At 38.7% G+C, this 22,870-nt stretch overlaps 1 protein-coding gene across 4 annotated transcripts; it reads right to left on the bottom strand.

The window, feature by feature from the left end:
* Positions 1-385: 385 nt before the first annotated feature.
* NAXD (NAD(P)HX dehydratase) lies at positions 386-21,447 on the bottom strand. 4 transcript variants are annotated; one of them, XM_070943135.1, is made up of 11 exons: positions 18,341-19,241; positions 16,231-16,605; positions 13,354-13,504; positions 12,137-12,182; positions 10,733-10,821; positions 9,714-9,822; positions 7,276-7,326; positions 7,092-7,196; positions 4,893-5,013; positions 4,071-4,191; positions 386-3,490 (listed from the first exon to the last, which is right to left on the bottom strand). In XM_070943135.1, exons 1-11 carry the CDS (start codon positions 19,008-19,010, stop codon positions 3,340-3,342), a joined length of 1,989 nt encoding a protein of 662 aa, XP_070799236.1. In that variant the 5' UTR covers positions 19,011-19,241; the 3' UTR covers positions 386-3,339. The 4 variants fall into 4 exon arrangements, with proteins under 4 accessions (XP_070799236.1, XP_070799238.1, XP_070799237.1 ...); XM_070943137.1 differs by lacking the exons at positions 16,231-16,605; positions 18,341-19,241 and adding an exon at positions 21,363-21,447; XM_070943136.1 differs by lacking the exons at positions 16,231-16,605; positions 18,341-19,241 and adding an exon at positions 21,197-21,336.
* Between the last annotated feature and the right edge of the window lie 1,423 nt (positions 21,448-22,870).

The following is a 22,870-nucleotide window of genomic DNA, read 5'->3' as shown; positions in this document are numbered from 1 at the left end:
AATGTTGGGGACTCCTGTTCTATTCATGAACAGGTCTTGAGATACTGGTTAGAGAAAGGCTTTGCTTAATCCCTTGTGACATCCACATGGAAATAAATCTCGAACTGAATACTATTGTACAGACAGTTGATGGAATAAATGAATTCTTATTTATTTTTCTGCAGGGATAAATGAAAATTACTGCAGTGATGAGGCAAGTAAATGCAACTTAAAAAGGAAACGCCAGTTCAATGTCTTGTCAGATTCATTAGCCAGGTCAGGATGAACAAATACTCACTATAGTTATTTCAATCTGTCATTTTTATTTCCTCAAAAGAAACTCCTACAGTTTCAGAAAATTTCAAATGTAAATCTTTATACACTAGTGAACAACATAAAAAACAGGCAGATTTAATGTAGTTTATTCATTTGAACCACCTGAAAAATTGGACATTTGGTTTCCCTACAAATTTAACTTATATTCACCTTTCCCATTGCTCAGCTCTAATGATGGTTTACATTTTACGGGAGAGCTCTGGTACGTTAACTGAAAACAATATATACTGTATGATTAACATCTTCCTTTTGTCAAGATCTTGCTGTGACTTCAACAACACAGGGAATCCATTCCACTTTATGGGTCTAACAACCACAAATGAAGCTTCTTGATTGGTTGACTTGTTTCTCATCCTTTTGCAACTCAAATAACTTCAGATTGCATAATGGAGCAGACATGAGAGATAACAGGATTTAGACACAACTTGCCTGTCCTACTGTAGATTCCCTTGAACATGCAAGAAATAAAAATTTCCACTGAGTGGTTTATATGTGGATGCTAGTCATATAAAACTTTGGTGTACTATAACATCCTAGTCACCTACACAGATAGGAAGAATAATGATTAAGTTCTGCAATTTTCTGGAAGTAGGAGTACAACATGAGATCTGCTTCAGGCAGATTCTAGTTTTGAAATATTTTTGATTCCAGAGAAACGGGCTCTTATTTAGAGTCAATTCAAAAATTCAGAAAGAAAAATCATGCCAGTCTGTACAATCGGAAGCAAGGCCCACCGGTACTTTCTTCCCAGCTGTCCTATTCTTCCACATATAGTAGAGCTATCCCTCAACCATACTTCCAAGGAGTATAACCTGTACTTTAATTTTTTTAATGAGCTGTGCTCTGAACTTTGATAGAATCAAAGAAAAGAAGACTCTTAATATAAAGAAAACAAATGTATTGTTCTGAGGTAGAAATCTCAGTGCATTGAAATGTTAACCATAAGCACTGAATTTATACAGAGCAATTTCCTGCTTGCACAAAGAAAGTTAGCATTAAATGGTGTTTAACTACTGTTACGTGTAACAAACCCCAACAGCAACTGTTTGTACCCACAGAGGAGTGCTAATTTAGCACTAGAAAGTCTACACTAAGGCTTGTTGTCCACATATATGCTTTGGAATAAGCTCCACTGAATTGTTGGACATTATTTCTGAGTAAATATGCATAGTAGCAAGTTGTTAATAGTTCAAGTAAACCAATTATATCCCATCATCTTTCTATGCAGTCTTTTGAAAACCATTATTACGAGATGGAACTGCTGAAATCAAAATATTTAGTTCATCAATCATTCCAAATTAAGCTTTTTCATTCAGTAAAGCTAACAGGATACACTTAGGGCAGCTGTATGCTCTTGGATGGTTCTACAGCCTTTATTACAATGATGCTGAATATTAAGAATGAATTGCTATTGAGCTTTGAACTATCTTCTCTCTAAATTGCAGTCTGTTGAGTGATCTTATTGTGCAATTAAGGTTAATTCTTCACTTTTCATTTTTGAATCACTTCAATGCTGGTGATTTTTCCCCCCCTAAAAAACACGTCCACATGCAGTAGTATGTTACAAGGTGATTTTTAATGCTAGTATAAAAGCATGAAGGGCACTTTCTATTGACAGCTATTTCTGTGCAAAGACTACGCAAGAATTGCTTATGGTGAACTGTTTCTAAAACATTCCCCCTTTTGTAACATAACCTGCTGAACCCCTAATTCCAAGTATGCCTGATTTCTCCACAAATGATTTGGTTTTATGTTCTAAACTAGCACTGAATAATAGATGAAGCTTTAATATATTCAGCTAAACAAATTCTATTTTCACATGCCATGATTTACAGCTTCTTGGTGCTGCTTTACAGCAAAAACTAGCAATGCCTCCCCCCTCCTTTCCTTTTAAAAAGGAACAAAGATTAGTGTCTTTACAGACCAAGGAGTCAAAGGCAATTTGCATGCAGTCTCTGCTCAAAGACGGCACTTATCAAAAGTGGCATACTAAGTGCACAGAACTGAACCTCTGCAATTGTTAGGAGAACAAAGCAAATTAATTCTTGCAAATCAAATTAGGAAGATGAGCTGGTGGAAGAATATTGTATTACAAGCCACCAAAGTTAAGTACTTTAAAACCCCATTTATTTCAACGGGAGAGCTTCACATATAGTTAATTTTCCTTCCATTGAAATTAGTAACTCCAGGGCCATGAACATTCAAATAAGTATCTCAAAAGTGTTTTTTCAAAAGGCAATTGAACTGTGCTTCTTTTCCCTTGAGGAAGATGATATTTCGTTTATAATTCAAGAAGCTTCATCAGTTCTAACTGGATGATGGGGGTCCGGAGGGGGGGGGAATGGAAGGATATTTATTTTCAGTCATCTGGTCGTTAGCACTCTCTTTGAGAGCCATTGAGTCTCAGAGAGTATGTTCTCAGAGAATGCTAAAGACCAGATGACTGCAAAGAAATATGATCCTTCCATCCTCCCCCCATCATCCTGTCAGAATTGATGAAGCCTCTTGGATGAGAAGTGAAACTCATCTTCCTCAAGGAAGAAAGTCCAGTTGCCTTTTGAAAAAGCACCTTTGAGACAACCATGACTGGATGACTGGGAATCTCCACAGACCTTTAAGTACTTACTAGAAAATAAGCCCTGTTGAATTCAAGTTACATATACATGGGCCTCATGAATCCACAGTTGGCTGATCTTTATGTTGCCTATCAAGTGAATATTATTTGCTACTAGTAATTATTGCTCAAAAAACAACCTGTAAGATAGAACAGAGGAAATACTTTCAGTTTTGTTTTATTATAACGTCTGCAACTACAGCTTATTCATCCCAAAAAAGGAAAAGAAAAAATTTATTCCAAACCCTTTAAAAATACCTACACTTTTTTTATTTTAAAAAATAAAAACTACCTAGTATACCATTACTGCTAACAGCACTTGAAAAGGGGTGCATTGTACAAGGATATCCTACTGTAACTTTCGTGGCTGCCAGACTTGTTCTTCTTTTTCCTCTTCCGCTGCTTTGGTCTTAGGTTTCAAAGAGTTTATTAAAGGCTGTTCCAATTTCTAAAACCATGTCAGAGGCTGTCATAGATCGTCCAAATTTCTGAAAGGCTTGGTTGTTGCACTGCCTTGTAAGTGAACATGCTCCAAATGCAGCCACTAGAAAGGGATTTTGACTAAAATAGAAACAAGAATCCCAATTAAATCTGAAATGAGCATGACTATTCCCCCGGAGCACAAACCAACCAACAAATCTTTACTAGCTCTTAGGCCAGTGCAAATAGGACAGTCAGAACATTGAAAAAAATAAGAATGATGAATCTCATTTGCCCATCAGATCAGAATTCAAAATATGCTAAATGTCCCAGACCTGTATGTCCAACTGTGGGCTAAAATGCAAGTAACAATAAAAACATCCAGAACCAGGTAAGGATTCCTCAAAGGGAAAAGGACTAAAAACGACACAGTAACATAAGAAAAAAGCAAGTATAACATTAATGTATATATTTACCAGTGTTATTTTCAGTTCATGCCTGATGAATTTTGCGAACAGTTGCACCAAACATTGCAATATTAGCCATGATGCTGGGTCTATCAGCCGCTAATAGAAATTTATTCATTTGTTTATATATCAAATTTAGAAACCATCCATTTTCTTCACAGAGAGGCTCTGGACAGTGTAAATTGGACATATGCTGAATTGTTCTATAAAGGTACCTTCAAGAGAAGCTGATCAGAATGCATGACATGCCTTACCCATTTGTTTTTTCTGGACCTGCAAGAAAGGCCCAGTGTGCTAGGACTCCTAGGGACCCAGAGAGGATGTCTCCTTGTCCCCCACACCTCCTGTTGCTTCCTTCGTGGCTACATACAAGCACTGTAACACAAAAAATGAAAGGAAGTGAAAATACTCAATCCTTATTGAACAGAGCTGTGGGAGAATTGAAAACATGTAGATATGAAATGCAACAGGCATTGTATCTTTACTTACAAAGTTCATTTTTTAAGTATGACGAGAACTGAATTTAACTAATTCATTAACATAAACTATGGTATTTTATAATATTAATATTTAAACACTGTTATATTTTTATTTTTGCATTATTGCATTAACCTCAAAGCTTTAAGACAAGAACCTCTTTAGCACCAATTTCTATTTAATAATTTCATTATACATTTTCAAACAGCTCTGATGGCTAATCTATGTATATTTTAAAATCATAAAATATGGTGCTAATGTTGGAATAGTGACATTTTTAACATAATACAGTAGTCAACTTTTGACCAATGACTACCAAAAAAACCTGCTAGTACTTCCTTTATTTTTGATATATTAAATGCTATTAGAAAATAAAACCAAATGCAGGTGCATGCATCTGCCCAGATAGAAAAAAAAATGTTTACATTTATAAAAATATTTATTTATTTTATTTTATTTTATTTTATTTTATTTTATTTTATTTTATTCAATTTGTATACCACCCTTCTCCTAGTGGACTCAGGGCGGTGCACAGACAGAACTAAAACACATACCAATACAAAATTTAAAATTATTTGCTCTGTGTTTCTTTCATATACCTTTTTCTCCATCTGAAATGAGGTCTCGTTCGCCTTTCTGAACAATTGTCAAATTCCCCAAGGCTTGGCTGAGCCTTAACAGACAGCCATGATAATCATTGTTATCTACAGGATCTCTAAGCTAGAGAAGATCAAAGGGGGAAATCATACAGAATTAATTGCAGCAAGTAATGAAGAAAAGGATTAACTTTCATTCATACTATTTTAAAACTTTTACGTTATGAATTGTTAGCTAGCTACCTGCTCAACTATCGTCTCCATCAGCCATGCAAGAAATGTTGCCATATTTGTAACAAGTCTTAATATGTCTCACTTGATTTGTTCACAAGCAATCTGCACATTTTTGTGCAAAAGTAAATGGAGATACCATACTTTTCAGAGTATAAGATGCACTCCCCCCCCCCAAAAAAAGGATGGAAATATTGGTGTGTCTTATACACTGAATATGGCCATTTTTGGCCTACCGAAACCCCGCCCCACGTGGTTCGGGAGGCCAAAAACGGGACACGCAGAGGGTTTGGGAGGCCTGAAAAGTGCTCCTGGGGCTGGGGAGAGCAAAAATAGGACATGTGGGGCGTTTGAAAACGGGCCTGTTTTTTCGAAAAATGGGATGCACAGAGGGTTTGGGAGGCCTGCAGAGTGCTCCTGGGGGCTGGGGAGGGCAAAAACGGGACATGTGGAGGGTTCAGGAGGCCGAAAACGGGACACACAAAGGGTTTGGCAGACCTGCAGAGTCAGCTTCTAGGGGCTGGGGAGGCCAAAAACATTTTCCCCCATGTTTTCCTCTTTGAAATCTTGGTGCATCTTATATTCTGGTGCATCTTATAGTCCAAAATATACGGTATATAAAATAACAGGTACAAAAAATACACTCAAAGCAAGTCCCATACCTTAGAAGGGTTTTGGAAGATTTTAACTTATGTAATCTTAAAAAACACTAGAATGAAGCTTTCTTTCTAAGATACAAGCAATTATTTCAAAACAGAAAGTGATTTTTCAACAAGAGACAGTTGCATTTGATGAGATAATGCTATTCATCATGTAGTAAAGTATGAAGAAGTGCTGGAAGGTTGATCAAACTACTTGAAGATGGATGGTAACTTATTTTTTTTTATCTTATTGCACAGAATGTGGTAGGTGCACGGAGGCATATTGTCTCAATTCTTCTCGAACTCAAATTTAGCCTAGCCAGCTAGATTTGTGATCTATTGCCTCTACAGTTAGTTCTCACTTACTGACTTGACTGTCTCATTCAGTTACTGTTCAAAGTTACAATGGTGCTGAAAAAATAATTTTACAGCCAATGACCACATTTATGACTGAACAGCATCCCTCAGACTGCGATCACCATTATAGTCAGTGCACACTGTCCTGTGCGTGACCTCGTTTTTCTTTCTTTCTCCTTGCAGAACAAAGAGATTGGAGAGGAAAGGATTACAAGAGGATATGAAGGCACACAATAAGGCATACTGTATATAGGCTGTCTGCGAACTGTACTTGGGGCTGCATTGGGGCTGCACCACTGCATTCCTTTCAATGTGTATTCTCAATTGTGTGCCTGCCTACTCTCTTTTAATCTCTTTCTTTTCAATAAATTTAAATGCAAACATTAATTCCCTTCTTGCTGATTATCCAATGCCCAGATGAATCTTCCAAAGGGCAGGGGAATGGGAAAAGAAATGGGAAAAAGGAAAGCACAGTCATGGACACATGATTTCCTACTTAATGTCGGCTTTGCTTAACAAGAAATCTGCATGTCCCAATTATGGTCACTAAACAAGGACTACCTGTATATCTATAGGGACTATAGATATCTGCAGGTAGACAAATAACTACAAATATAATTTACATGGACTTTGTCAAAAGCTGCTTTTTCAATGTTCACTACATAGAAACCATACATAGATTATATACGTTAAGGTGGGCAGCCATATGTGTTTATTTAAGAAAGAAGCAATCTTGAGACTTAATGTACTGATAATTGCATTATTCTCTGGGTGTCACTGCAGTATGGTGAACTCTTGTCCTCTCACCTGGTTGGCAGTCTAGAAATTTATGCTTTTAAAAAGCCTCAACTGGGCTAAAATCACAAAGCCTATTTAATGAATTATTGAAGTTCTACATTAGTAATATTAAATGTAATTTGGATTTGGGGTACCTTTCCTCATGGAAATATAATTAAGAACTATATGGACTCACCATTGCTTCATAGAGTCTGCTAAATTCCATAGCATTTGGAGTAAGAATAGCTCGAGGATAACCCTGAATAAGAGAAGGCTGTTGGGCAATGAGCCATAAACCATCCTGCATGGGACAATAAGAGGAAACATTTAATGACAGGTTCAAAATCATTTAAACAAATTAATAAAATTATCATACTTACAGCATCAATCACAATAGGAATTCCTTTGACCTTGGATTTTTCTATAATGCCCTATTTGTGGAGGAAAAAATAAAAACTTTAAATTAAACATAACACTGAATGGAAAATGCAATTATTTTTCTCCTTTTGCAAAAAGTAATACATTTTAAATAAAAGGCAACTTGAGCGTTTTAAATAAAACAGAATAAAACTCTAACCATTCCAAATAATAAAAGCACCTCTTTTAAAAAGCACACTGTATGCTCTATATCACGTTTATTACTCTTGCCATTTTCCTCTTTCTCTTCCATAATATTTTCACCCAAAATATGTTCACATATAGCTTCACATTTACATTTAGTGAATCTATTGAAGACTTCCCACACATTTAAAAGCACGTATTAAAAATGCATGCAAAGCTAATACAAATAGCTTTTTAAGATAAAAGCAAACTGTAAATATTTAACTATAATAATCCCATTCATTAGAAAACAATTTATATGTAGCTCATTACCAAGTAGGTAACATCATTGGTGTGAGTATGGAACTTGCTCCCTGTTTATACAGTAGGCTTCCCTGCCAATTTTGATGGGGGTGTTATTTTTTTCCTTGGTAGTTCCTTGATTAGTGTATTGTTTGCTGTTTGATCGCTTGCCCGGTTTATGCTTATGCTTATCCATGCTTATCTAGGTGCTGGCTGCTGAAGGGGATGTGTTCTGGTCTTCTTGTTTCCTTCTTAGCTTTATTATCTCTTGAATGTGTGTAAATATGTTGCTTATTGGTGTTCATGGATACGCTCTGCTACTCTTCTGCCTGTCTGTCTTACATAGTGACTCTTACAGTTCTCGCACTGAAGAAAGTGGCTTTATTGGGAATTGTTGAAGGTGCTTTTTTTTCTTCAAAAGGCAGCTGGACTGTTTTTTCCTTGAGGAAGAAGCTTCTCATCCAAGAAGCTTCATCAGTTCTGATGGTGGTGGTGGTGGGAATGGAAGGATACTATTTCCATGCAGTCACCTGATTGTTAGCATTCTCTGAGAACTGTTGAGTCCACTTGGGGGTTTCTGTGGACTTTGCTGTCTTCAAAAGAGTGACCTAAGGCTTCTGCCTTAGTAAAACATACCAGATGGGAATTTTTTCTCCTTTCAAGAAAAGCTCAGGAGGACTCTCAACCAACAAAACATACATGTACACTTTAAACCCAAGAATACACTAAGGCAGAAGCTTGTCCACCCCAAGAATAAAACATCCAGATACAAACTGAGCAATGTGATATAGGCAATATAATGCAGTAAGACACACCAGACTTGTACACTGGTGAAACAAAACAGCCATTTCACAAGCGCATGGCACAACCTAGTAAATTAAACCCATCATGACATGATTCAGCAGTCCATCTGCATTTGAAAGACAAAGGTTGTTTGTTTGAAGACAGCAAAGTCCACATTTTGGATAGAGACCATTGGTCTGAAAGAGGGGTAAAAGAATCCATCTATGTTAGAATTGAACACCCCTCCCTCAATAGAGGAGGAGGAATAAGACACCACCTATCTCCAATATATGACTCAGCCCTTGCACCAGTTCCAAGAAGATTCCACAACCAATTGCACCCTAATACAGGTAACCCTGAGGGCATAGATAATTCCCGAAGTAGCCTCAATAGCTGTTGGAGAGTGCTAACAATCAGATGACTGCAAAGAAATACAATTCTTCTATCTCCCCACCACCATCAATCACATCCTATCAGAACCTATCCTTCCAGCTCCCCACCATCTAGTCTCAACTGTCAATACCTATCACCCACCCACCCACCCCGATCATCAGAACGGATGAAGCTTCTTGGATGAGAAGTGAAATGTTTTTTCTTCTTCCTCAAAGAAAAAACAGTCCAGTTGCCTTTTGAAGAAAAAAGAACCTTTGAGTTCTTCTTCAACAATACCCAATAAAGCCACTTTCCACCTGTTGCAATTCTTGTAGTGCCATGTTATAGGCATTCACAATCTTGAGCAACAGGTGTTACCAGAAGTTTATTAAATGGAGCCCTATGGGCAGGCAACCTTTATTTTGGCATTCATTCTTTCCCAACAACAGTCAGTGCAACAAGAAAAATACATTCGAAATAAATACTTAACACCATAGCATGCAGATGGATATACAAGCGGAGAGAGCATAAATTTCATGTTTATTTTATTGAAACCATTAACTATGAATTGGCCCTCGGAAATTAGCCAATGCCTACGTTTCAACCATCTGTAACAGCTTGCTTGCAGAAGCCACAAATAAACATAGGATGTTTTAACAATTTCTATTTCAATTATTCTGCTTTTACAACTTGCAAGCCATGCAACATTGGTTACATTTCTGAAATAGCATAAAACATTAGAAATAAATAATAATAAAGCTGACACTCTATAACAGTATCCAGACAATGTACCAGTAATACCTTAAGAAATCCAAGTTACCTTGGCATGTTCAAGTAATAAATCATCTCTTCCTAAACCTGGTCCAATGACAACTGAATGAAGTCGTGGTAACCAGCTTTCTACCTCACGCACAGCATCAGGGCTGTCACTAAAAAGAAACATCAAATGATGCAAATAAAAAAATCAGTCTTCCAGTTTACCACTGTACCATTTTTCTTTCTATGCATCTACTAGTAGCACACATAGAAATTTTCCTGAAAACACAGATCATCACATTCATATGATTAAAAATGTTAACATCCAGTACTTTTGAAAAACAATTGGGATATCAATTTATTCCTCTGGAAGAAGCATGATGCACTGCAATAGAACAAGAGGGATAGGGGTAGGGAATACATTCTACATCTCGTAAGAGCTGCTCCCAATATTACACTTGTAAAGAACTATATTCTGGTTAACAGTATTGATTTTTGGATGAAAACTGAACCCGTCACAGTATGTTTCACAATTTAAGATGCTGGTAATTACCTATCAAATCCTTCACAACAAAGGATCTTGTTATCTGAGTGACTGTCTTTCTTAGTTTCTACCCATCCCTTAAAATTAGCTTCCAAGCTCATATAATATTTACAATGTAAAGCACATGCATTAAGTAAAGTACCTTTACTTAATTCTTGAAATTTTCAGGCATTGCTGAAAATTTGTTAAAGCATTACATTTAATTATTTGTTAAAGCATTACATTCTGCTTTAACAAATCGGGGTGTGTGTGTGTTTGTGTGTGTGTGTGTGTCTGATTTACAGTTTGAACTCAGCCTAAACAAAAATCCAAGTAGTTCTGGGCTTTTTTTATTGAGTTATCACTATTTATGGGAGAAAAGAGTTACTCTGTTTTGGGTACCCTTTCGCAGGGTTTAACACAGAGTTTCTCGATGATACGAACATGTCACTAAAAAATTATGAGTTGGAATGAACTTTTTTCAGTTAAGATCCTGAGTTATATAGCAGCTGGCTAAGTATGTCCTTTTTTTCATATCCAAAGAAAGACAGAATACTTACAGAACTGGATGAACTATAAGCTCTGGACTGTAAGATTTTATTACAGTTGCTGCATCTTTGGTACAAAATACATGTGATAGGTCTGCCCCCTAAAAAATGAACATATTTGCAATCATTAATAACATTTAACATTTCTGAAAATTATATATTTTTCTCTCTTGATTTTAGGCTGAAATTCAACATTCTCAGGTTTCTCTTTTCTTTCTATTCCCCAATCTTAAATAAAAGAAGCAAATCTCACTAATTTTAATAATAATAAAAAAACCTGTTCTGGAGTAGGAATAAACATACTTTCTAAATTTAAAAGCCAATACCTAAAACTCCCTTACTTTATTAATAATAAAAGAATATATTCAAAGTTAGGTGTGAATATACAAGGACAGTTTCTCCTTATGATGTTTGCAATGCAGCCAATAAAAAAAATAAATATACTTCTGAACTAGTTATAAAATAAATACAGGTGGTCCTCAACTTATGACCACAATTGAGCCCAAAAATGTTGTTGCTAAGTGGATTGTGCCCCATTTTATAACCATTCTTGTCACAGTTAAGTGAATTACTGCAGCTGTTAAATTAGTAACATGGTTGTTAAATAAATCTGGCTTCCCCAATGACTTTGCTTGTCAGAAGGTTGCAAAAGTTGATCACGTGGCCCCAGAACACCACAAATGTCATGAGTCAGTTGCGAAGCGTCTGAATTTTTATCATGTGACAATGGAATGCTGCAATGGTTATAACTGTGGAAAAAACAGTCATAAGTCACTATTTTCAGTGCCATTGTAACTTTTGAATGGTCACTAAATGAACTATTGTAAGTCAAGCATCCAATGATGGTCCAATTATATGACTGTTCTGATTTAATTGATAACTAAATCCAATACTTATCCCTCTCCTGTGCATGGTGTTTTATATAAATGTCAGAAACTTTCTTCTTCTTCTTGGCATAGTGCTCCTGGACCACTTGCCAAATTTATGAAGTAACAAGTCAGGGCCAGAACTTCACAAAGGAATCAAATTTGAAACACAATCGGTTAGAATACCCAGTCCAACATGAATAAATTAAATTCTCCAATCCATCAAGAAATTCATGATTAATGAGCAACTTTAGCAATTACTATTTCCAATAACATTGTACACACTAGGTAACCAACATCTACAGCAGCGCTGGCTGGGGGATTCTGGGAGTTGAAGTCCACCCATCTTCAAGCTTCCAAGGTTGAGAAACACTGCACTAAAATCTCAGTTTGCTGAATAAATTAGACATTTAACCAATACAAAACTATCATTTATGTCTATTATTGGGAACAGAGTTCAACACACTTTTTAAATAGTTCAGCTGTGTGTTTAATTCTATGGAATAAAGAACATTAATTTTACTCCATGCAAATGTAAGAAGAAACATACCACTTTGAGAGCAGAAATTGCAGCAAAATATGGTGCCCCTGTATACCTGCATATGAAGAAAAAAACAGGAAATATATACTTTGTTAAAAATATGATGATAAACGTGTACCACAATGTGTTCATGTGAAATATGAAAGTGGAAACATCACATCACTTATCAATTTATTTCTACTGGTATTTTCTTGATGTAACACTTTTGTCAAATATAGTAAATCTAACATTGCATTGCCTTTTCACAAAACTATTAACATTGTACAATATGCAGTTATTCTAACATAAATTATTTATATTCACTTTTAAACTTCAGATATAGAATGTGACAAGAACACCCTAAATTACTGATTATCATATACTTTGAGTATACACACAAAACAGAAACTAATTAATAAAAGTTCATGTTCCATACATTTTTAAATTAAAATTTTAGTAAATATTTCATACTTTCCACTTGATTGTGCTATCATCATACCCCAAAAACATTTCTGCATTTTCTTCCTTAACAGTATTGCTTTTTTATGAGATACTAATTTACATAATAAATTGTAGAATTGCTGTTAGATGATGACTCCAAACAGAACTCTTAAGCTTTCCCTGATTTAGAAGGCTGACATTGTATTAATTATAAATAGGATACTCATTTATCACTCTATTTTGTTTGATAATGACTAAAAACAGCCATTATCAAAATTATCACTCTAATTTTCTAATGATAAAAATGGAGTCATATTCCAACAATGCAGAAATGTGGCAGAGATCAGGCCAATGTATTTTTTTTCTTTGTCATTTTCTCCAGACCAAAATGTAACATTCAATTAAAGCAGTAACCTTTCTAGTTAGAATCAAGCTACATTTGCAACATATTGCTTGACAGTAATATCTACTGTATATTTGATACGCACAAAAGAAAGATGCCCTTGATATACCTCTAAAGGCTAAAAGGCTGAATTCGCTGTGACACCTTTATTGAAGATTAACACAATGTCTATGGCCCCAGGTATGTAATAGCAATATGTGTTGTTTTATTTGAAGACAACTACTTCCGTGCAAGAAAAGAAAATCTTCTAAAATTGAAAAAAAAAATTTTTAGAAATGGCACAAATAAGTAAAAATGGTAAAATGATTGATATGAAAGTGATACAAGTAAAAAACAAAGATAGGCAGTAATGTCCGAGATAGAATAGTACCAATATATATTTGTACATTTTTATTTAACTTACTCTTGGCATCCTCCAACAATTCCTATTCGTCCATCTTGGCCTTTATGTTTTTTGGCAGTTAAAGGAGGAATAACATTTCGCACCAATTGAAATATATTTTCCATTTCCTTTATGGAATGTGTTTTGTGAACTGAAAAAGATCTCTCTATAACTGGAAAAAATAAGGACATTTAAATAAATATTACAAATATAAACTTTTAAGATTAGTATGTTAAAAGTATGTATTCACAATCAGAATTTGTTTCTAAAGAAATTGCCGTGTTAAATGTATTTGTATTGTAAATATATTTTAACCACCCAAATTCCACATAATCTTATTAATAAACAACAGTGTACAATGTGTGTTATCAGTCTGAATAAACCACACTTATTTCCCTGCTCCCAAATCACCAACCTTCTAAAAGATATAAAAACATTTCTAGTTTGGCAAATCAATTGTTTTAGTCTTCCACATCTAGGTATCAGTTTCCCAATTCCTTACTTGGGTATGGTCACACATACTTGGAAGTACAACAAATCTCTTAAGAAAAGACATATATTTTATTCTGAGATATCTCATTCACTATGAAACAGAGGTGTGTAAAATATACTGCATATTCTAAACATATTCATCTAAGTATTTCATGACAAACAATCAAGTTCCGGTTTGTTTGTTTTTCAACTTGTCTATTAATGGTTTCCAAGATGTAGTATGTAGTATATCGGGAAGAAATGCTAATGAGAAAAAATTGAGATGTCTTAACTGTAACCTAAACGTTCTCTTATAAGTAGCTCCAGGCAGCTGATTTTACATAAATTAATTTTTCAAGCCAAGTTTACTTGTTGCATGCCAACTATCTGAAATAACACTGTCGCTCCGAAGAACCCAGACTAACCAGATGTATATGTATTGACTTCTATCTTATGCATGAGACTGCAAAGAGAAAATGCTACAACTGACTAAAAACATATTGCTTAAGAATGAAAAAATGCCAAGAGGTAGATGCTAATTCAACAGTTAGGCTCACAAATCATGTTAACTTTTCTTGTATTGAATAAGTAATGATGTTCACGTGTGAATTAGTGAATTTGTGAAGTGAGCTCGGTTGAGAGAACAACTGGCCCAAAGTCATCCAACTGGCTTTCATGCCTAAGGCAGGACTAAAAGCCTAGTTTCCAGGGAAGTATTTAATTACTACACCAAACTAGTATTATTTTTACATTGTACTTGTACAATGAAGCTTACTAACCAATCATAAGGCATTCTACAAGTTCAGAATGAAACTCTGAATCTTAATGGAGGGTTCACTAAAAGAGAATATATATAGGGTTGAATTGTAGAGTCCTCTAAGTTTGATTGTTTCCATGCAGACATTTCAGTACCCAGCTAGGTAACATCATCAGTGTAAATAAGTGTGATTTTGCTCCCTGTTCACCCCACCGAAACTGGCAGGGCCAATGACTGTATATAAAAAGCAAGTAAAGCCCACATTAACTCACACTGATGATGTTACCTAGTATCAAGGTACTGAAACATCTGCGAGCAAACAACCAAAATCAGAGAACAAAAACAACTCTACAATTAATGGAGGCTCAAAATTTATTTATGTCAAATATATAGAGCTGGATTCAGTTGCAGTTACCTCTAGTCCTGGAGAACATCGGCACAGTGAGCTATGAGAGTTGTTCTAAAACCAGTTTTCAAATTCTGTTCCATAGCAGGTTGGAATAAGATGATAAGAAACTTGTGCACTGCCAAAAATCTTCTAGACCTCTATGGGTGGAAATATTAAGCATATCCTAACATGCAATTTCCAAGGGTAACAACTAAATACAATAGGATTTGCAAGCATCCTTTTCACGTTTCCTCAATTCAATCTCCAGCAATCCCTGTGATATGCAAGGTGCCACAGCAAATGTGCTGGGGAAGGGGGGGGGGGGAATCCATGACATTGCAAGCTACAAATTCCATATTCTCTTACTTAAAACTTTATTATATTACCGCGCAACTATGCAAAACCTATTGTGCATGAAAGCAACTGTAGGAGCATCTTAACAGCTGCTTTATAATGTAAATTTAGTAACCAGGAAGTACTTTCACAGTTACCTAACATAACTGTGCATTTCTTCTAACATTAATAACCATGTATGACTGGAAGATCATCAAATTTGCCAAGGCAAATTCTGAGAATCAGTGCTAATAGTACTGCTAATAGAAACAATTAATCTGAAAGATTTTAATGCTTAATGAAGTTGCAAAGCCCTCAAATGTAGAATAGGATATTTGGGGGAGGCAGAGCTAGGGAAGATTAGCGAAAGAAATGTAGTAAAGGGAAATAGTGCTACTGGCTGCTATTGCCAGCTTTGCTATTTACGAAAAAGAAACATTCTTCTCCCATCTAGTATTAGGAAGGATTGATGAAACCCTTCTATCTGCTAGAAGCTATGATTTTTTTAAAGTTTAAAACAAGTCACTTTTTAATAGGTCACTGTATTAGGCAATTACTTATGCAGTATGCTTATAGTTTTTTTAAGTAGTTAATTTTGATTCTAATGAAGATATGTTATATTATTTTAAATATTTAATTCCAGAAGTTAACAAGCACTGAATATCTACCTACATGGATTTTACTATCTGTATATATAATTTCATTTTAAACATCTAAAATAACTTAGTGTTCTACATCTTTAAAAATGCTGAACTATGTGAGCTACACATTACAACCATGTATTCCAAAGCAATGCTCAAGAAAAGCATAACTTTAAATAAACTCCGTATCTACAGAAACATTTTTATTCTCTGAGCATCTCTGATTTTTAGAAAGATGCACAACTATGTGCACAAAACTTAATTAGTACTGTAGATCCACGTATCATGAATGGAAGAGAATGAAGTACCTATGGGTGGAGATAAGGTTGCTGTCACAGAATTATAGTTAAAATTTTCTCCATACGATCGGTGATTTGATCTTTGCGAAGGATTACTTGGTACAAACTGGGACCTTTGTGATACTGTGGAAGAGATTCCTGCTAACATCTGTCCCAACATCTGCAACATCTGGAGCTCCCTGGCATGCTCTGCTTCACGTCGTTTGTCTTCAATTTTAAGTCGTTGTTCTTCATATTTATAAAACTTCTCTTCAGTATCCATACTTTGTTGCAAAAACTTTTCCATCATTTTGTCCAGTGTTAAATTTGCATGTCGCTTTTTTGATCTTTTAGCCTGAGATAATAACGGTGGTGCATTGGTGTGAGCATTAATTTGTTTAAAACCTAAAAACAAAAGCAAGTTAATTTTAATAAAGAAGTAATAAAAAAGTGTCCCTAAAATTTCATATTCATCTATGTCTCATTCCAAATATTCATTACTGTATAATACCTTGTGGACTTTAGTCTACTTTAATGTATTTCTCATAGAAATTAACTGAGTGCAGTTCATAAAATATTACCCTATAATCAATCCGTCTTTCAGATTCTGTAAGGGTGTTCTGATTTTGAGGCAAAATCTCTAAAAAAATGCGCTTATTTTAATCACAATACCAATGTTCAGGTGATTTACAACACAACTCTAATAGCACTTCCACTGCAGATAATTATCAGCAGCTTATTTCTTGCTTTTAGAGATCTATTACAAGGAATGTAACTATACATTTTGTCTTTGATGTAACTTCTGTGTAAAAAATTGCATACACTATCAGACCTAACCTGTCAATTTATGAAGCCAGAATTAGGTAAAGTAAAAAACACAGAGTAGAACACCACTGTTGCTTTCTATGAATAATTTTCTAAAAATGTTTGCAGAAAATAGCATTAATAAATATATAATACTGTTCCTTTTACACAGAATTTGTGTAAAAGGCCTATCAAAAATTAGCCTGAGGGGTAAATGGGTATTAAAACTGAGGATAAAGAGATGTTTTTATATTGTGGGTTTTCCATCCTTCAATAAAAGAAATGGGATTCCAAGAGATGTCTGATTTCTTTATGGATAAATGAATGTGACAGTGACCTCAGGAATATGAAGTGTATTGTTTAGAGAATTCAAGACAGATATTTCCAAGGTGTTACATCATTTTTTGACTCCCTGCTGGGTAACATTTTAATATGTAGTTGGCATATACAGGGCAAGGATTCTTTCTGGTTAAGTTAAATGAAGCACTTATGAAGCATCGTTACTAGGAATTCATTTTAAAATGAAGTGCAGTTATTATAACAAATGAAATTTACTAACATTTACTAATGTTAACCAGCCTCTCTCTAGGAGGGTAATTAAAACCTTTTCAGTGAAAAGAAAGGGAGGATTATCTGAATGATTCATGCTCTAAATTGTGTGATTAGGTAAGGCTCCTTATCGTTTTCTAGACCAGATTTCTTCAACATATTGCACCATATCTACTACCTCTCTCAACGTGATGGTGGGGACAGAAATCCAACTCATTTGGGAATGACAGCTTGGAAATGCTAATTTAATCAAGAACTTGAGAGAAAGGTGACAGCTGTGCTGAGCCTTTTTCTTAAGATCTCTGAAAGACAAAGGTGGGACTGAGAATTTAACAGAGAAAATATGTTTATGGCGTGCAATCTTTGGCATATCCACTTTTAGGCCAACCTCACAGAGCACAACAGAGCTTTCTGTAATCTGTGGCAACTTTCAAGATTTGTGGATTTTAACTCTCAGAATTCCCAAGCCAGCATTAATTCCACCCTCTTAAGGTTGCAAAGCTTGAGAAACACTGCTCTAAATGGAAATCCATAGCGATCTATGTATAACCTATATATACCTACACCATCCATACATGACATGCCCATGCTCAATGCAACTGTTTCTGGGCAAGCAGCAAAAGATTGCAACCTCAGTCTCCAGGTAGCAAACACAAGAGTGAGGTGCAAGACCTTAACTAAGGTAGGGGAAGCATCTCACCCACAACCAACTAGGGTAACCGGCTGGAAATATCAAATCAAAGATAGATCCTTCACCCTCCCTTTTTTGTAGCATAGTCAAACTCACTTTCGGCAGGTGGTAGCGGGATGGCGAAGGGGGGGCATTCCACTTTGATGGCGTGGTCGGCGTAAGAAGAGCACTCGCCCGAGTCGTCCTGGAAGTTGTCCGGCGGGGAAGACTCCAGCTCGCCACCATCCTCGTCTTCCTCCTTGTCGTCGTCGTCGTCGTCTTCGTCGTCGTCCTGCTCCTCCAAGTCCGCCTGGCGGCTGTTGCGGAGGCCGCTCTGTCTGGCGGAAGGGGGCGCGGCGAGCACCATGGCGGGCTGGTGGTGGCTTTCGTCTCCGGCCGCCGTCGCCGTCGCCACCACCATCACCCCCGCGGGGGTCAGAGGCCGCTCGGCCACGCCGTGCCCCTCGAGGCCGTGCCCGCCTTGCCTGCAGCTGAGAATGCGGTCCATCTCTTCGTAGTATTTGCAGATCTTGCGGGCGTGCCCGTTCTTCTTGAGTCCTTCGCGGGCCTGGTAGTACTGGCGCTTGAGGCCCTTGATGCGGATGCGGCACTGCTCCGGGGTGCGTTCAAAGCCCAGCTCGGCCAGGCGGCAGGCCACGTCCCGGTACACATGGCTGTTGCGAAAGTTGCCGTCCAGAGCGCTCTGCACGTCCGCCTCCCCCCAGATCTCCAGCAGCGCCCGCGTCTCCAGGTCCGACCAAAGGAAGCCCCGCGTGTTGGTGATCATCCTCCTGCCCGCCCAGCCGGGGGCCGCAATGGCCGCGCCCGCCCGGGCAGGGAGGCGAGGAGCGCGGCCGGCCGGCAGAGAAACGGGCGGGGGAGTGGGAGGGGGCGGCGGGGACCGCGAGCGAGAGGGGGGGATCAACGCCCACCGCGCCGCCCGGCCACTCCACCCTCTGCGCGGCTTGCCGGCGGCGGCAGAGACCCCGGCGTTGCGCCGGGCCCCCTCCTCATCCCTTCGCGGCCGCCCCCGCCCCCGCCCGTTCGGCCCCGAGCAAAACTTTCCCCACGCCGCCGGGCTGCAGCCGGACCCCGCCGTCGCGGCTTCGGTGGTGGCGGCTGGCGCAGGCCTGGCCTTTCAGCCGCCGATGCGGTGGCCGCTCCCTCGCCTCGGGCTGGGGGAGCTCGGGAGCAGCGGCGGTGGCGGCGGCGGCGGCACTTGGAGGGCCGATTGCCGGTTCATCGCCTCACTTGCCCGGCGGCTTCGGGGATGGCCCGGCGACGGTGGCGGTATGAGCTCGGCGCCGAGGAGAAGCTCTGAGCCGGTCTCCTCCTTCTCCTTCCCCGCTCCGGAGGGCCCAAGCCAGCCCGGCGTCACCGCGCATTGCACTCGGTCCCCCTCCCCTCCGTGCGCGCACACCAGTCAGTCACCAAGTTCACGCACAAAGCGGCGGAGACTCGGCGGTCACAACTTCAACCGCGGAGAGGGAGCGGGCGAAGACAATGCGCCTCGCGCGAGGCCTCGCCCCCCTCCACTCCCCCATCCCCAAAACAGGGTGGCTCCCTCGGGGTCCGGTTCCGACCGACGGACCTAAACCCTACGGCGGTAAGGAAGAAAATGGAATTTCGGACCCAGATCCACAAAGAAGCCGGCAGCACTCTTTAAACCCTGCCTCCCTCGACCAGACTTCCTTTCTGCAAATAAAGGAGGCGTGCATGTGCGGCTGCAGAATAAATGGAAAAATATGTAGACACTCCATTAACGTGCCCCAAACAAGGTCGATCCAAAAGAAAACACACGCCATTTAGATACACGGTAGTTTTCCGAAAAAAAAAAAGCTGGTTTTCAACCAAAGTCCAAATGATTGTTATCTTTTGCGCCTTTTTTTCACCAGGACCTCTTATAAAGAACACCATAGAAATATGTTTCCTTGAAAAATACTGGATAAAATTCCTTAAACCGCAGTTCAGTGAAGAAATCACCACCGAAGTCATGCATACATGCCAAACCCTAAATTGTGTTTTTCAAAGCACGTTGGCTGAGTCCGCAGAAGACATTACAACCAAATGCAAACAATACATTATTTTGTTTCGAAGTGTTACGCAACCCGAACGATTGATCTCAGGCGAATTTGCCACGCCTCCGCCGAAAGCAGTTTGAGAGATGGTGCAGCTGGCTTCTCTAACTACTTGCGCATAAATTATTCGGGGTAAGCGGCGCTAGGAAACATCTGAAATGTGGGTCTGCCCCATGAAAAGCCAATTCACTAGCTGCGAAAAATGGCATATGGCACAACGTTCAATACAGCAAATCCGGGCACAGGTACCAAAAAAACTACGCCTAACGTAAGAAGACCAAGATAAATTTAATCCCACTGCTACTGAGTGGCCCTTTCGAGTGGATCTCGAAACAAATCGGTTTTCCTTTGTAGCTTCAAGTTTTCATTTTGAGTGTGACTAAGGCCGAGAACTTTTTCTTTTTTTTTTTTTGGCCTTAAAAATTTCTCCGCGATTTTGCAGAAGAAAGATTGTGGGGTGGCCTTCATCCCTCAATGGGAACATTTACTTTTTTTTTACTCTGCCTTGAAACATGCCCAAATGAATCCACTTCTCACCGAATCGAAACTCCACACCACATACTGCTACATACTGCTGAGTAATCATCATTGAACTCAATGGCGTTTACTTCTGAGTAAACACGAGGTGTCAAAGCAAGTTTCTTTCTCTGCCCTCCATTAAAAGATAAATGTTCTATCTTTTAAGGGTGTTCTATAAAGCAAGAGATGCAGTAAGAGAGGTAGACAGTTCGGGAATGCAAGCTGTCTCTAGACAACCTCATACAATATGACTCCAGGTGACTAATTGGAAACAGGCAGTGTTTTTGGCGTGCTATGCATTCATTGCTTGCAGCAGTCGACGCGTAAAAGGTGCGCGTTACGCACGTGAGATAAACGCTCCAAAGACGCTTCATACCTTTTCCATATTGCAGCCAGAATATAATCAGTGCCGAGGCCAATGCTACGGTTACATAAGCGCCCCTTCCCCAAATCATTCCCGCGGAGAAAAGCGCCACCTGGGTCCTCCTTGGCTATCCCGCGTCCCCGCCAGTTTGCTGGCTCTGCGCTCCTCTCCTTCTTACCTCGCCACCAAGCGGGGCTCGCACCACCTCCTGCCAACCACACAAGCGAGCGGCTGACACAAACCATCAGCGCTCCTTCCGGGTGGACAGCCCAGCCGCGGTAATGGGAACGGCCCAGGCAACCCTCTTCCCGCCCTCTCCTTCCGCAAGAGCACCGCCCACTGAAAAGCCAATCGTAGGGCCTTTCTTTCATTGATTGACATCCTCAGAAAGTTGATGGGTAAAGCAACGCGACAATAGGTGCAGGATTATTATTATTATTTTTTTAGATCCGAACCAAGTTGTTTATTTTAAAAAGATATGGAGTTAAAACATAAAAGGAGTGCGTTGATTCGGATATAAGTTAGCTTGAACAGTATATGCTCTGCCCCTCCTCTTTTCTATTTAAAGGGAAGAGATCCGAAATGGATCACCCATAATTCTGTTTTAATTCTCAAAGTCTTTAATACTTTTTTTTTGTGAAAAAAATACTTTTTTGTTCATGAAGAATTGAGCTTTTATACAGGTGAAACTCAAAAAATTTAGAATATCGTGCAAAAGTTCATTTATTTCGGTAATGCAACTTAAAAGGTGAAACTAATATATGAGATAGACTCATTAAATGCAAAGCGAGATAGTTCAAGCCTTGATTTGTCATAATTTTGATGATAATGGCTTACAGCTCATGAAAACCCCAAATTCACAATCTCAGAAAATTAGAATATTGTGAAAAGGTTCAATATCCTAGGCTCAAAGTGTCCCACTCTAATTAGCTAAGTAAGCCATAACACCTGCAAAGGGTTCCTGAGCCTTTAAATGGTCTCTCAGTCTGGTTCAGTAGGAATCAAAATCATGGGAAAGACTGCTGACCTGACAGTTGTGCAGAAAACCATCATTGACACCCTCCATAAGGAGGGAAAGCCTCAAAAGGTAATTGCAAAAGAAGTTGGATGTTCCCAAAGTGCTGTATCAAAGCACATTAATAGAAAGTTATGTGAAAGAGAAAAGTGTGGAAGAAAAAGGTGCACAAGCAGCAGGGATTACCGCAGCCTGGAGAGGATTGTCAGGAAAAGGCCATTCAAAAGTGTTGGGGACTTTCACAAGGAGCGGACTGAGGCTGGAGTCAGTGCATCAAGTGCCACCACACACAGACGGATCCTGGACATGGGCTTCAAATGTCGTATTCCTCTTGTCAAGCCACTCCTGAACAGCAAACATCAGAAGCGTCTTACCTGGGCTAAAGAAAAAAAGAATTGGTCTGTAGCTCAGTGGTCCAAAGTCCTTTTTTCTGATGAGAGCAACTTTTGCATCTCATTTGGAAACCAAGGACCCAGAGTCTGGAGGAAGAATGGAGAGGCACACACTGCAAGATGCTTGAAGTCCAGTGTGAAGTTTCCACAGTCTGTTGATTTGGGGAGCCATGTCATCTGCTGGTGTTGGTCCACTGTGCTTCATTAAGTCCAGGGTCAACGCAGCCGTTTACCAGGAGATTTTGGAGCACTTCATGCTTCCTTCCGCAGATGAGCTTT

The sequence above is a fragment of the Pituophis catenifer genome, unplaced genomic scaffold, assembly GCF_029215685.1.
Source record: "Pituophis catenifer annectens isolate HBS135680 unplaced genomic scaffold, rPitCat1.0.hap2 SCAF_4, whole genome shotgun sequence".
Taxonomy (NCBI): domain Eukaryota; kingdom Metazoa; phylum Chordata; class Lepidosauria; order Squamata; family Colubridae; genus Pituophis; species Pituophis catenifer.
The sequence above is the reverse complement of the archived record's forward strand: the minus strand, read 5'-3'. Positions and strand labels throughout refer to the sequence as shown.